The 16,640-nt window shown below is 45.4% G+C and overlaps 1 protein-coding gene across 1 annotated transcript in view; it reads right to left on the reverse strand.

The window, feature by feature from the left end:
* The window catches only part of LOC139262462 (uncharacterized protein CG45076-like), a 35,985-nt gene extending 20,113 nt beyond the window's left edge, over window positions 1-15,872 (reverse strand). Inside the window, exon 1 of the mRNA XM_070877647.1 lies at window positions 15,773-15,872. Coding sequence (XP_070733748.1) covers window positions 15,773-15,872 — 100 coding nt within the window. The remainder of the gene's footprint in view (window positions 1-15,772) is intronic.
* Between the last annotated feature and the right edge of the window lie 768 nt (window positions 15,873-16,640).

Below are 16,640 nucleotides of genomic sequence, written 5' to 3' on the forward strand. Positions count from 1 at the left end.
CAGGTTGAGAAATGGTTGGCCCCATTCCAATGAATGTATAATAGCGATTGATCAGAAGCAATGATTGCCACACTAAAAGACACCTATAGTAAACCCCAATCGTCCAGATTCTGAAAAGATGTCTGTTGAGATGGTGACTTCACCTGAGAAGAACTCCAGAGTCAATCCAAACTCCCCCGAAGTTGAAGCAGCCTGTTCAATGAAGCGACCTGTGATTTGAAAAATGGCGTCCACACCAGTGTGATTAGTTCAGAACAGTTCCACTTTTTCAGAGCTGTGTTTTGGGCGAGCGATATTGTGGGCGAGATGTGTACGAAGTGGTGAAAGTGATGCTGGGCGATCTCCTGGCCGTTAGCTTCGGCAAATGTGATCTTTACGACAACATAAAGTGAGTGCTCGGTATTATTGAATTTCGACATTAATTACGTGCGGAAAGTAACACTGGGCGATATTATGGCCGTTGGTTTCGCCCATTATGATGATTCCGCCAAAAAAAGTGTGCGGGCGGTGTTATTTTTTTCCCAGTGTTACGTACATGGGGAAAGTAACGCTCAGCGATAAGTGTCCGAAAAATGGGGGTCAGTTTCCATTTTGTGGCTAAATGGGCGATATATGGGCGTTATACATCATTTCTGCGGTAAAATGGACGTTAAGCATGCGAACAAAGTGTAAAATCTAACCCAATATCTTTTACTCATTTCCGTAATTTGTTTGCATATTTCTTCCTTCACCTCCCTTCCTCTATTGGGTTGTCTGTAGGTTACCACTATGATTGATCCTTTATTATCTTTTATTTCTATCCACCTAGATTGTATTTCTGTCTTTCTGATAGCTGTGTCATTTTTTTCTAATTCAATTATGTTATCTCTAATAAGTACAGCTACTCCACCTCCCCTTTCTCTATCTTTTTCAAATATGTTGTATCCTGCAATGTCCTGATTTTTCTGTAGCCAGTCTCTATAGTCCCTACTATTTCTGGTACCTCGCAAAATATTATTGCCTCCAGTTCCCCTGTTTTATTGCGGACAATGTGTGCATTGCTGTACAGACAGATTTACTCATTTTTAAAAGCAGTTCCTCTCACTTTATTCCAAACCATCTTTTTATACTCCTGTTCTGTAACTATTTATATCCTGGCCATTTATGTCCTCCTTTCGTTTAGTCTTTCCTATGATCTTTCCTGTTTCATTTATATTTAGGCTGGTTTCATTTCTTGTAGATCCCTTGTTATGCATACTGTATGTATTCAGATAAAAAGCCTTTAATTTAACATTTTACCATTCCCTGCTTACAACTTATTTGCTGATGCACTATTACCGTTACACTTTCTGTCCCTTTCCATCACACTCTGCTTATCTTTACCCAAATCACTACACTGCTCCATTGGCTTGACTTTTCTGTTTAGACTTCTAAATTTCTCCTCACCTGACCACTCCCCCTTTTTATTTTAAAGCCCTATTTACAGTCCTAGTTAGGAGGTCTATGTGCAATTCCCACCAGTGTTTTCTGCCCCATATTATTCTTTATCTCCACCCTTACTGATTCTACTTCCAGATCTTCTGAGCCAAGATCCTTTCTCACTACTGTCCTTATGTCATCCTTTATTATCAGGGCCACACTGCCTCCTTTACCATTCAGCCTGTGTTTTCGAAATGTCAAATACCCTGGAACATTTAATTCCCAACCTTGGTCACCTTGCAACCATGTCTCTGTAATGGCCATTAGATCAAACCCATTTATCTTTATTTGTGCCACTAGTTCATCTATCTTATTACGAATGCTCCATGCATTCAGATAAAAAGCCTTTAATTTAGTTTATTTACCATTATTCCCTGCTTTGATCTTATTCTCTGTCACACTGTTACCATTTAACTCTCTGTCCCTTCCTGTCACACTCTGTTTATGTTTACCCAAATCGCTACACTGCTCTATCGCATTGACCTTTCTCTTTACTTATCTAAATTCCCCCTCACCTGACCCCTCTCCCCATATTTTTTAGTTTAAAGCCCTACCTATAGCCTTAGTTGTTCAATTCACCAGGATGCTGCTCCCCCGCCTGGTTTAATTGGAGCCCATCCCAACGGAACAGCTACCTCTTTTCCCAGTACTGGTGCCAGTGCCCCATGAATTAAGACCCCTTCCTCCTACAGCACTCTTTGAGCCACACTCCCCTCCCTGATGCGTCGCAATGTCTGCACCTCGGATTTTAGCTCAACAACTCTGAGCTGAAGTTCCTTGAGATGCAGACAATTAATGCAGCCGGGGTAGTCCGTGAATGCGATGCTTTCCATTAACTCCACAAATGCTGCAGTTGCAGCACACAACCTGCACTGCCATCCCTGCATAACCTTGTCTTAGTTATTTAATTAATTAAAGTTGATGTACTTAATTAACTTAGCTTATAGTTTAGTTTTGACTAATTACTAGATCTAATTTAAGTTATGATAGATGAAAATAAATATTTACCTGTAACACAATGCACTCACTACATTGGAGTATTGGAGTCAAAAGGCCGCACCTCCTTCCCCCTCTGCTCCAAAGTCCCAGGGGCCAAAACTCAGGGACTCAAACAGACTGTTAATGCCCGTTTGTGGCAGCCACTCCTGAAAATCGAATGGCTGCCTCTTTGGGGTCAACAGGCCAACCCAATCAAAATTCAGGGCGGGGATTTTTCAGCCTGGTCCCTATCCCGCCTAAGTAGATGCACCACCAAATTAAAATAAAATAAATACTTACCTATCCATTTTCAGCTCAATCCGTCGATCCCCCACTGCGCGGTACCCCCAGCAGGTTTTCCTGTCAGTGCACCCTCTGAAAACTGTGCAGCCAGCAGCGCGGCCGCCCTTAATGGGGAGGGCCCACTGCCACGGTCGCAATGCAAAAGATGCTGCTGGTCGACTTTCCGATCAGCCAGTAAAATACTGCCCCTGGGTTCGGCCTGGTGACCAATGGGAAGCTTGACACCCTCCCTTGGGTGCTAGGCTGCTGGTCCAGCCAAATCCTTCCTGGTGGCCCAGTGGCCAAAGTTAAAAATGATTGAATCTCTCCCTCTTAACGGAGGGGAGAGAGCATGGTGACGCACATGCGCTGTGACATCACCACGTTGACTGACAGCGGCGGACGGCCCAACTGACCCATTTTCAGCCAGTCAGCCTGGCTTTGAGTCTAAGGCCTGCCCCCATTATGATCCATTTCCTGTAGGACTTTGAAAAAAATTGCAAGTCCTGAAAATGAATGTACTCACCGCACCAAGAGTTCCAGCGGTGAGTACCAGTTAAAAAAATCATAGGTGCGCCAGCTTTCTGGTACACCTGAATTTCGCCCCCCACTGCCTCCAAATTCCCAACTTTAACACTCTATTTAGAAGCACTCTGTTTAAGACCATTCTGTGCAGACCACTCTGTGCGTCATGTGGAACTTTGTCAAATGATTTTTGAAAGCCTGTGTATACCATGTCATTGGGTTTATCACTGTCTAATCACATATTGTTACCTCAGAAAAGTCAAGAAAAGAAAATCAATAAACACTATTCGTCCCTAGGAACATACTCATACAGACACACACACAGCTTCCAAACACAGAGATATCTGCCCAGAAATTCGATTAAACCTGAAAATGGGTGGTGCCAAGGTTAACAATCACCCACAAAAAGAGTGCAGGCAGCATTGGTATTTTGATGCTGCCTGCTGATTTAAATGAGTGCAGCACAGAAGCACCTGTGCAACAGAGTCTTTCTGGCGGCAACATCAGCAGGCAGCCAAAGGTCGGGTCTAAAGGATCGGTGAGGCATTCTTAGATAGTCACCTTATTAACAGTTACACCTCTGCCCTGCCTCCTCCTAATTCCCCAGACAATACAAATTGCTATTTCCCGTCTTTGAATATGGGGCTAATTAAGAAGTTAAAATTTTCAATAAGAATCAAAAAAACCCTCAATAAATCTTTATTTATGTTATGGAGCTTGTACATCACTGATGTGCCATTGCCTTACAAATTCACTTATCACAGCCAAGACTGCTTTTCAAAGGGCTTTGCTTGTTTAGCGGGTTCATCAGCATTTTCTTGATGTAAACTGGACCTTGATGAAAACACCCCCAAAAATTTCACTTAAGCAATAATTTTAAAAAGCCAGCTCGATCTGGGTCATATTGAAGAATTTTTGTAATAAACTGAATTGAAGTCAGTTATTTGGGTGTATCTTACTTAAAAGTAGCACGGTAAATGTGAATTGTAGAGAATGTTTACTATGCGATCAGTAAGCTTATAGCTCACCGCCACTTTCTCCTGGCTCTACACGCTGTCAACGGCTGCATGCACGGGCGTGCTTTGGAGAGCGGTAAGAGCAGCAGCAGCAAAATCGCTAAGCATGTGGCAATTTGGTGTTGCACGCCAATTGGCGTCGTGCTCCTGGTAATTAAAATTCTTGCAACGAGCGCAGGCAATAGCAGCGGCTGCCAATCTGCACATGGTGGCTACTGTGTTCCATGCTGGAAGCGAAGTGGCCGCCATTTTTTTTCAAAACCAGTCTTAACAACCAACACTAAGGGTTCCAATTTCTAGGCTATAGAGACATATCAAAACGAAGTTAGAAATATACTTGAACTGGAAAAATTTGAAGGTCATTGCGGAAAGAGTAGTGAAGTGGATATTAAAAATGAACCAATTGGATAACTCTTTCAAAGAGCTGGCACAGGCACGATGGACCCAATAATCTATTTCTGTGCTGTAAAATGATATGACTCCATGGAAGGTGCAAGAGCGGAAAGTTCAGAGGAGCACTCCATAATAAAATGGCAAAATCGAAGAAAGGGTATATTTTCGACCTCAAAATGATCTCTCCAACTGCATATTGGGAAATTGTCTTCTATCCTTGTGGGGGCATTATGCATGAAGCATATTAGAAAGATGACAATTTCTATTGATTAGTAACAGACATAAGAGTCGAGAAAAACAATCACTGATGATACCCAAGCAGGAGAAACAATTAGAATATATTACCAAGCTCGTAAACCATGACTTAATTTGAATAAAATAGCCCTGGTATAGACTGCACAAGTAGCTATTGGCATGCCTTTGTATATGTTATGGAGCTTGTACATCACTGGTGTGAAGTGCCATTGTCTTGTAAATTAACTTCTCACAGCTAAGACTGCATTTCAAAGGGCTTTATGGGTCGGACACTTCTGATATACTAGTTAGTGGTAACAGAGCTGGGTTCCAGTCGTCTTGGTTAATCCTTGCCACTGGACCAAGACCTAGCTCTTTCAAGCCAGGGCACACATATCTCAAATTATATTTTGCGCAAGACTGTGTTTCAGTTCATACGAAGCATCGGCTTTGTATGTGTTGTGTCTGGAGAAGTCTGAATCATAACAATGAAAAAGAATGTTCTTGCCTCAATGAGCAAGTGGCCTGTGATACACAACAACAATAACAACAACAATGACAAAAACTTGGATTTATATAGAGCCTTTAAGATAGTATAACTTCCCATGGTGCGTCACAGGAGCATTATAAAACAAAATTTGACACCGAGCCACATAAGGAGATATTAGGGCAGATGGCCAACAGCTTGTTAAAAAACAGTAGGTTTTAAGGAGCGTCTGAAAGGAGGAAAGAGAGCTAGAGAGGCAGAGAGTTTTAGGGAGGAATTCCAAAAGCTTAGGGCCTTGGCAGCTGAAGACACGGCCACCAATGGTGGAGCGATTAGAATTGAGGATGCTCAAGAGGCCAGAATTAGAGGAGAGCAGATATCTTGGGGAGTTGTGGGGCTGGAGGAGATTACAGAGATAACGAGGGACAAGCCCATGGAGGAATTTGAAAACAAGGATGAAAATTTTGAAATCGAAGCATTGTTTAACTGGGAGCCAATGTACATCAGAGAGCACAGGGATGATGGGTGAATGGGACTTGGTCTGAGTTAGGACATGGGCAGCAGAGTTTAGGATAACCTCAAGTTTATGGAGGGTAGAACATGGGAGACTGGCCAAGAGTGTGTTGGAATAGTCAAGTCTAAAGGCAACAAAGGCATGATGAGGGTTTCAGCGGCAGATGGGCTGAGGCGAGGTGGAATCGAGCAATGTTCCACATATGGAAATAGGCAGTTTAAGTGATTGCATGGATATGTAGTCAGAAGCTCATCTCGGGGTCAAATATGACACCAATGTTGTGAACTTTGCCAGGCAGAGGATTGAATCAGTGGCTTGGGAGCAGAGTTTGTAGTGGGCACAAAAGAAAATGGTATTGGTTTCCCAATGTTTAGTTGGAAGAAATTATCGGCTCATCTAGTACTGGATGGTGGACGTACAGTCTGACAAGTTAAATAGAATGGAGAAGTCGAGAGAGCTGGTGATGAGATAGAGTTGAGTGTCATCAGCGTACATGTGGAAACATGTGATTATGTTCTCTACGACATCACAAACACACACATACACATGATGGCTCCACAGGAACTAGTCATATGACCTTGTCACATGATCGTTTTATTATTTACAGCGGTAGTTGCATTACCATGGTAGTCCAATGGGTGGAGCAGAAGTCCAGTAGGCGGAGCTTCTCCCTCCTTAATGAAGAAGTAATCATAACAAAATAATCATCATACATAACTTGCATGGTGATACACAACAAAAGATATTGGGCTAGATTTTCCATTATTTTAGCATGCATAACGCCCTCTTAAAGTCCATTTTACCGCTGCAATGAGGTATAACGGCCAGATATCGCCGATTTGGCAACAAAATGGAAATTGACGCCCATTTTTCGGAGACTTATCACCAAGCGTTACATTCGGCATGTACATAACGCCGGGCAAAAATAACACTGCCCGCCCACTTCTTTTGGGCGGAATCATCAGAATGGGCGAAACCAACGCCCATAATATCGACCAGCGTTACTTTCCGCACGTAATTAATGGCGAGTTTCAATAATACGGACCGCCCACTTTTCTTTGTCGTAAAGATCAAATTTGCCAAAACTAATGCCCAGTGTATTGCCCAGCGTCACTTTCACCTCGCTCACATGTCGCCCACAATATCGCTCGCCCAAAACACCGCTCTGAAAAAGTGGAACTGTTCTGAACTAATCACATCGGTGTGGGCGCCATTTTTCAAATCACAGGTCGCTTCATTCAAAAGGCTGCTTCAACTTTGGGGGTGTTTGGATTGACTCTGGAGTTCTTCTCAGGTGAAGTGACTATCTCAACAGGCATCTTTTCAGACTCTGGATGATTGGGTTTTAATGTAGGTGTCTTTTAGTGAGGAAATTATTGCTTCTGATCAATCGCTATTATACTTCATTGGAATGGGGCCAGCTATTTCTCAGCCTGCATCGATTAATACGCAGATGCTGCAGGGTGCAAATGGCACAACGTTTAATGTACATCATTGTGTGCTCAGTCTAAGATGTGCCAGAATGAGGAGGAGGTCCAGACCATACACACCCCGCACTTACAGGGAGAAGAGGTCTTACCTCGATGTGTCCGACCACACCTGCCTTCGGAGACTGCGCTTCAACAAGGTGGTGATCACTGAAATATGTGAGCTCATCAGGCCAGATATGCAGCCTGCCATCAGGACATCACTGCCCGTCGAGGTCAAGGTCACCGCGGCACTGTCGTTCTACGCGTCCATTTCCTTTCGGGCCTCCGCAGTCGAGATTCCCATTCTGTCTCACCAAGCCACACATCGCTGCATTAGACAGGTCACGGAGGCCCTGTCTGCGTGCAGGATGGACTTTATCAGCTTCCCCATGATCATGGGGGATCAGACTGACAGGGCTGGAGCATTCTACTGCATTGCTAAGTTCCCCAGGATGCAGGGAGCAATACAGTGCACTCACATCACCATGTGGGCACCTTCTCAGGACCCAGAGCTTTTTCGTAACAGAAAAGGATTTCACTCCCTGAAGGTCCAACTAGTTGTTGACCACAAGCAGATAGTAATGACAGTGAATGCCAAATGTTCGGGCAGCTTCGATGAGGCTCACATCCTGAGTGAGTGCGCTGTCTCTGACATCTTTAAGAATCAGCCACAAGGACAATGCTGGTTGCTTCGTGATGACCTAGCCACCTGGCTGATGACCCCCCTGCGTGACACCCATATTGAACCTGAGAAGTGATATAAACAGAGCCACAGAGGCACAGGCAATTTGGTCCAGCAAATAATAACTGTGCTTAAGCAGCGCTTCAGATGCCTGGACCACTCAGGAGGGGAGCTACAATACAACCCTAAGTAAGTAGCTAAATTCGTGGTCGTATGCTCCATGCTGCACAACCTGGCTATCAGGAGGGGACAAGAATTGCGAGAAGGGACTGATGGTCAGATCAGGAGAGAGAGAAAGAGGAGGACGAGGGCATGGCCGCTGAGCTAGGGCCAGACAATCAGGCTGACTATGCAACCATGCCCACGACCCCCTCCAGACCGCAGGAAAGGGCCCGTGGTGGCTACATAGCTGCAAGACTCTTACGTCAGGAGTTCATAAATGAATGATTTGCCTGAAAGAACGGTGCTGTAATTGACAAAGCTGAGTGTGTGCAACTCAGACACCAATGGTGGGCATCACCTTGGTGCTAGTTAAAGTTTAAATTGATTTAAGTTAAGTTTTATTGAATGCTTTCATGTTAAGGAATCACCAGTGTGTAATGGTCCAGCTATCTGAGACAATGTGCAAACAGGTTATGTTGAATAAGAAACATTTTATTCGACCATTGGTTTGAATTCATAAGTATCACAGGCAAAAACACCCCACCCGCAACCCACTTTTTCAACCATTGACATCAATCAAATGGTCAACATGTCCAGCAACACAGAATACAAAGGCAAAGCAGCAGGGTGGCCCCCTCCCCCCATACATTACAACAAACTGCATACACCCAGATGGAGATATAACACAGCCTTCACCTGCAGACATGCACCTCACTTTCCTTCCCCGCTCCCCTTCTTCTCCCCACCTCTACCCCTTCCCCTCCTCGTTCCATGCCACCTGTCCGAGGAGTTCCTCAGGCAGTGAGGGGGGTGAAGGCAGAGGCGGTGGTTGCACGGGTACGGGAGCGGGGGTTGCCGAAGTGGGAACATTCTCTGATGCAGAAACAGGATCTTGATCCTGCCTCCCATCTGTCGTTTGCACTGGTGGTGCAGAACCTAGGGGTGGAGTGCCATGCTTCAGGACCACTGGAAGACCTGTGCCAGCCGTGTTCTGGGCTATTGCCTTCAGGGCCTCCGCCATCTGTGGAATGTACTCAGACATGGTGCCGCAAATGGTGACCAGCTGTCGGGATACGCACCCCAATGCATCGAGGATCTGGTCATCAATGTCGACAGTTCTCCTGGACAATGTAATCATCTCTCCGCTCTCATCTGGCGCTCGTGGACCAGACCTGCCGCGTCCAGGAAACCTCCGCGGGGTCGGCGCCGTCCTGGGGATAAATGGGGTGCCCTGTGGTGAGGTGCTTGGGCCAGTACCTCCAGAGTGGAGGCGGCATTGGCCGGAGGAGCACTAGATGGCCTTGGGGTGGAATGCCTTCTGGAGCCTGGCGATGCAGGTTTCTCGAAGTCAGCGCTCTCATCCATGGAGAACAGACCCAGTGGATCGATGGGCGAGAATCAGAGCTCCTCAGCAGATGTAGGATCGTCTGCTGAGTCCGGCCCGCGCCCCCACCTTCTGGCCTCACCTGGGGTCGCGCTGCTGGCTGAGCCGCAAAACACAAATGAGGTTATTAGAGGAGAAGCGGGTGCTAGGGTCACAAGGTGAGTTCAGCGCTACACACAGAATTATGGGCCCAAGTTTCCACAAGATTCGCGCCTGATTTTTAGGAGCAACTGGTGGAGAACAGCCTATTTTAGAAATCGCAATTCTCCACATTTTTCTTTCTGCAGTTCTAGTCAGGTAGAACAGTTCTAGTTTAGAACAGAATTTTTTCTTCAAAAGGGGGCGTGTCCGGCCACTGACGCCTGATTTGAAAGTTTCCACAGTGAAAACGTACTCCAAACTAAGTTAGAATGGAGCCAGTGAAGATTTTTGTAGAACTGAAAAAACCTGTTCTACACATTAAAAAATCAGGCGCAGGTTACAAATTAGGCGTCCAGAACGAGGTGGGGGGGAGGGGGGAAGGGAACATTAAATTCGACAATAAATCCTTATTTATACTTATACAAATATTATACAAATAAATCCAACCTGAATAAACATTTATAAGCAAAGAAAAGATTAATGTTCCCGCGAGCGGGAGGGGGGGAGGGGCAGGCAGTAACGAGGCAGCCACATCGACAGTTTTATATTTACATTTGCAGAATGGGTGCTGCATTGTCAACACCACGTATTATGCAATGGTTCGCCATCAATTCACTGCATAGGAGAGAATTGATTAGAGCTCACCGCACCAGGAACGTCGTAGCCCGTAGGTTGATGGGCAGGAGACCTTACCCACGTCAACAATATCGAACCAGGCACTCATACCTGGACATGAGCGAGGCTGATTGTGTGAAAAGGCTGCGTTTTCGCAGAGAAGTTGTCACTCAGATCTGTGATATGGTGAGAGCAGATTTGCAGCCCAGAAGCAGAAGGACAACTGCCTTGTCTGTTGAAGTGAAGGTAACAGCTGCAATTTCTTTCTATGCCTCGGGATCGTTTCAGGCTACAACTGGAGATGTGTGTGCCATCTCTCAACGTGCAATACATACCTGCGTTTACCAGGTCACAGCTGCACTTTAATGCGCGAAGGAATGACTTCATCAATTTCCCAATGACCGCACAAGCGATCCATGAGAGGGCTGTGGGCTTCTTCAGGATTGCCGGCTTCCCAAAGGTACAGGGCTGCATTGATTGTACCCACATAGCCTTGCGAGCACCCGTGGAGGATTCTGAGCAGTACCGAAATAGGAAAGGTTTCCACTTGATCAATGTGCAGCTCGTGTGTGATGACAAGCCGCGCATCATGTCAGTCGATGCGAGATACCCTGGCAGCATCCTACGCGACAGCGTTATATCTGACATGTTTGAGCAGCAGCCAGAAGGGCAGAGCTGGCTACTGGGAGACAAAGGGTACGGCCTGACCACCTGGCTCATGACACCTCTACGCATGACACGGACAGAAGCTGACCATCAATACAACATGGCGCACATTGCGACGTGCAGCATCATTGAGAGGACCATTGGCATATTGAAACAGCGATTCCGATGCCTGGATCATTCCGGAGGACAGGTGCAATACTCTCCTCAGATTGTCGGTCACTTCACTGTTGTGTGCTGCATGCTTCATAACTTAGCCATCATGAGGCAGCAGGAGCTGGTAGTGGAACCCGAAGACCCACGTGAGGGTCCAGTGCATGATGATAGTATTACGGAAGACCAGGATGTGGATGATAACAACAATCAGGAAAGCATGCAAGTGCCTGATGCCGGAGCACGAGGTCGGAGGAGGGCCGTCCATCGTGCCCCTTTAATGATTGCTCGAGCCTTGCGCCAGCAGCTCATCCATGAACGCTTCAACTACTGATGCCTGAGGGCTCTGCGAACACTTTTGCATATGGACATGTTTATTCTTTGTGGTTGTTCCTACGTTGTGTTGTGTTAATGGAACATGAAACAGTTTTAATGAAAAAATATTTTATTAAAAAGTTAACGTCACTCTAATAAAATATTTGTTGTATCAAACTATACATTTTAATATGACTCTTGAAGATCACTTAAAAACTTGTAAAGTTATAAAAGTAACAAAACACTTTCTATGTGAAAAATTTTACACTCTAAGATCACTTAAACTTCAAGATCACTTTTTAGATACAAAATTAAATAATTTACAGAATGTGTGAGCATTTACACTATAAGATCACTTGAAAACCCTGAGATCACTTATAAGTTGTAAAGTTACAAAACTTACAAAACAATTTCAATTTGAAAAATCTTACACTCTGAAGAACACTTTTAAACTTCAGGATCACTTTTTAGGTGCAAAATTAAATAAGATACAAAAAAATGTCAGAGCATTTACACTATAAGATCACTTAAAAACCATAAGATCCCTTATAAGTTGTAACGTAACAAAACATACAAAACAATTTCAATTTGAAAAATCTTACACTCTGAAGAACACTTTTAAACTTCAGGATCACTTTTTAGGTGCAAAATTAAATAAGATACAAAAAAATGTCAGGGCATTTACACTATAAGATCACTTAAAAACCATAAGCTCCCTTATAAGTTGTAACGTAACAAAACTTACAAAACAATTTCAATTTGAAAAATGGTACTACAGCTACATCAAGAACAAGAACAAAAGCAGCAAAGAAAGGCTGCAACCATGTCTCATCCACATCTCAGTGAACGTTCACTTCCTCATGGGGGTGTCATTTGATTGGCTGGGCTGTGTGCCCTTATTGCAGCAGCTACCTCAACCAGGCCCTCCCTGATGGCCTGTGCCGTAATTTGCATGCCCTCCCTGATGACCTGTGCCATCGATTGCACTCCCTCGGACATTCCCTCCCTAAGTTCCCGTGTCATTACTGCTATTTCTCCCGTCAGGCCCGTCAACTCGTCACCTACTGCATTGACGCCACTGATGAGTGATCGGGTAAGCTCATTGGTCTCCATAGCCAATGCCACAACCTCAGCCACATCTGTTGCACGCTGCATTTCAGGAGAGCGTGTCTCCAATCTCCTTCTCCTCTGCCTGGGTCTGCCTCGTGGCACCACTACACTGGGAGGCGCGGGCTGGGACGGTGGGACAATCTGTGTTCCAGATGGCTGAACTGGAGGGAGAGGCTCGGGCTGGAATGGTGGGATGCTCTGTGTTCCAGACAACAGCACTCGAGTGCGAGCCTTGGGCTGGGATGTTGGACGAATGGGTGTAAACTGCTCGATGATATCAGCAGCAACACTGGGACCCGAAGCGTCGGAATCGAAACCATAGTAGGTGGAACCAGAACCTATGCGAGAGGGAGGCTGGGACGGTAGTGCAGTGACTGTAGAAAGCTGCATTATACCAGCAGCACCACTGGGACCCGCAACATCGGAAGCGAAAGCATGGAAGGTGGGACCAAGACCTATGCTAGGGGTTGAAACTCTGATGCCCCTTGATGGGGGCTCATAAACATTTAATTGGAAGCTCTCCCCTGCAGACATTTCAGTCATCGCTGCCATCATCCAGTCTGGATCGTCCGCAGCTGGTTGTACTGGTCCTTGTTCTGTACCCTCAGGATCCTCAGGGTTGGCAGCAGCAGCAGCAGCATCATCATCATCATCAACATCATCATCATCATTATGTTCTGCAAAATACATCAGAACAGTCAAATGCTTAACAGCAAGGGAGGGGGCCGGATGGGTGGCATGAGTACTCTCACACATAGCAGGCCAGGCAGCAGGTTGATTTAAAGAGCCACGATGCATTTTCAGGACTTACCCTCTTCCTCGCGTGCGGGCCCAGCTTGTGCTGCACCGATTGGTTTACTCCATGTCCGACTCATCATAGCAGCTACCCTTTGTTCCAAGGGTGTCAGTGGATGCAGATTGGGCACGCCGCCTCCTGTTCGAGTTGCTTCCCTTTTGTCGTGGGCCAATTTCTTCTGCAAAGAGTAAAATATAACTTTTTAGAGAGTATGTCAGTCTGCAAGGTGGGACATACAGATAGCCAGGTTACAATTACGATTAAATTAAAAATGGGAAATATTACTTACACTAACTACTTGACCAAGGTCGTGCCATTTCTTTTTACACTGACTTCCAGATCTCCTGGTATTCACCACTGTGCAGTAATCTTCTGCAACTTGGTTCCAGCGTTTCTTCATTTCTTTTGGTGGCACTTTTATGCGACCTCTGTTGCTGGTATCTAGCTCCTGCCATCTCTGCTCAATTACATTCACTAATATCTCAACTTCCTCATGTAAGAAATTCTTTTTTCTTGGTAGAGGTTGATCCATTGCAAAGTTGAATTGGCACTTTTTTTTCTCCAAACACAGTCCTTAATTTGCAGGCACAGGTACTGCAAGTTTAGCAGTGAAAAGCTGAACTCACTGATTTCAGCAGGTGATTTCTTCAGCAGTGCTGCTAAAAGCACTCCCTCATACACAGAAATATCAATAAAATTAAAATACAAGCCTTTGCAGGGGTCCAAGAACAAATCTTCACGTTTTCTGCAGCACTTTATAAAATGGCCGAGTGCCAATGTTTTTTTCACACTGCGCGTGCGCGAACGCTCCAACGCACGCGCGCACACGCTCGAACGCACACGCGCAGCGTTGCCGGCAGGGAAAACAACTAATTTAAATAGTACCCGCCCCCTCCCACTTACAAAATCGGCGCGAGTGTAGGCTCCGCCCCCCTGCACGCCGCGCCAGGCAGACAAGGAGCTGCAGAACGCTGGAGAATCGCGATTTTTTTTTTTAGGCGCCGTTTTAGGCGCGAAAAACGGGCGCCCAGCTCGGAGGGGCGCCCGTTTTTTTTCTTGTGGAAACTTGGGCCCATTGTATTGGCATGGATTGAAAATTGGTTAACTGACAGGAAACAGAAAGTAGGAATAAACAGGTCGTTTTCAGTATGGCGGGCAGTGAATAATGGGGTACCACAGGGCTCAGTGCTTGGGCCCCTGCTATTCACAATATATATAAATGATTTGGATGAGGGAACCAAATGAGGGAACCAAATGTAATATTTCCAAGTTTGCTGACGACGCAAAACTAGGTGGGATTGTGAGTTGTGAGGAGGATGCAAGGACGCTGCAAGGCAATTTAGATAGGTTGAGTGAGTGGGTAAATGCTTGGCAGATGCAGTATAACGTGGATAAATGTGGTTATCCACTTTGGTAGGAAAAACATGAGGACAAAGTATTATTTAAATGGTGATGGCTTGGGAAATGCCGATATACAGAGGGACCTGGGTGTCCTTGTACACCAGTCATTGAAAGCAAACATGCAGGTGCAGCAAGCAGATAGGAAGGCAAATGGTATGTTGGCCTTCATTCCAAGAGGATTTGAGTACAGGAGCAAGGACGTCTTACTACAGTTATACAGGGCCTTAGTGAGACCGCACCTGGAGTATTGTGTGCAGTTTTGGTTTCCTTATCTAAGAAAGGACATACTTGCCATGGAGGGAGTGCAGCGAAGGTTCACCAGACTGATTCCTGGGATGGCAGGACTGTCATATGAGGAGAGATTGGGTCGACTAGGCCTGTATTCACGAGAGTTTAGAAGAATGAGAGGGGATCTCACTGAAAAGTATAAAATTCTGACTGGGTTGGATAGACTGGGTGCGGGGAGGATGTTTCCCCTGGCTGGGAAGTCTAGAACAAGGGGCCACAGTCTCAGGATATGGGGTAGGAAATTTAGGACCGAGATGAGGAGAAATCTTTTCACTCAGAGTGTAGAGAATCTGTGGAATTCTCTACCACAGAAGGCTGGGGGGCCAAGTCACTGAATATATTTAAGAGGGAGATGGATAGATTCCTAGAAACAAAAGGTATCAAGGGGTATGGGGAAAAAGCAGGAATATGGTGTTGAGATAGAGGAACAGCCATGATCATATTGAATAGTGGTGCAGACTTGAAGGGCCGAATAGCCTACTACTGCTCCTATTTTCTATGTTTCTATGTTTCTATGCACAACAAAAGCAGCACTGCTATCAAAATCATCACAGACATCACATTTCATGACCATCAACACATTGTGCATTGCAATGATTTTCATTAGGCCAATTTTAGAAACCATCTATCATATATTAATCTTCAGATATGAGTGGGTCTGGCATCAATTGACCTTACATCACGCAATGGCGTATACTTTACTCACGTGGCATCACTTCAGGGTCTGCAGCTGCTTGCATGGCCGTCCAGGGGTGCTGCCCCACGAGTGTGAGCAGCCTCTCCTCGATATCAGTGATATCGCTCATGACCCGTTCGCCTTTGCACAGACCTCATCTTCGATAGCTTCTTCTATAAAAGGTAACAGGACGACATGGCATGAGGTCATTGCATGATGTCATTGCTCGGTATTGTCACAAAGATTGATACAACACATAACCGACAGATGTAATCATGATCATAATGATAATTATTATTCTTTACCTAAAGATGTACACTGTGAACGCAGGCTTTGAGTACAACATTCCCAGTAAAAGTGAAAGACCTCACATCTGATGATAGTCACTCATGACTCTTACAAATCAAATTATATAAATACATAAGTACATGTAAATAAATGTAATACTTACTCTTGTGGATCCAACAAAGTCATTCCTTCGCTTGCGGCATTGGTTGCCCTCACACACTTGGTTGGTCGCCGACGAGACCACCTGTGCTATCTCGGCCCACATCTTCTGGTAGGCACTTTGGGATGGGCTTCCCATGCCCTCCCTGTGTTAAATCACCCCAGCGTAACTCGACCTCCGGCAGGAGGGAGGCATTTGCCTTGTCCGAGAACCTCCTCATTCTTTTCCCCCTCCAATGTGCTCCTCACCCAGCTCACTGCTCTCGCCAGCATCAGTCCCCACAGTGTGCTGTGTCGCCTCCTCCTTTCCCTCCATTATAGGCACCAAATTCAGGCAAATATATGGATGGTAACAGCTAATTTTTTTTTCCCAATTTGCTCTAAAGCTCGAAACTCTCCCTCCTTCCTCCCAAAGCAGTCACACCACACCCACACACACCTTCACTTCCTC

The sequence above is a fragment of the Pristiophorus japonicus genome, chromosome 4, assembly GCF_044704955.1.
Source record: "Pristiophorus japonicus isolate sPriJap1 chromosome 4, sPriJap1.hap1, whole genome shotgun sequence".
Classification (NCBI taxonomy): domain Eukaryota; kingdom Metazoa; phylum Chordata; class Chondrichthyes; family Pristiophoridae; genus Pristiophorus; species Pristiophorus japonicus.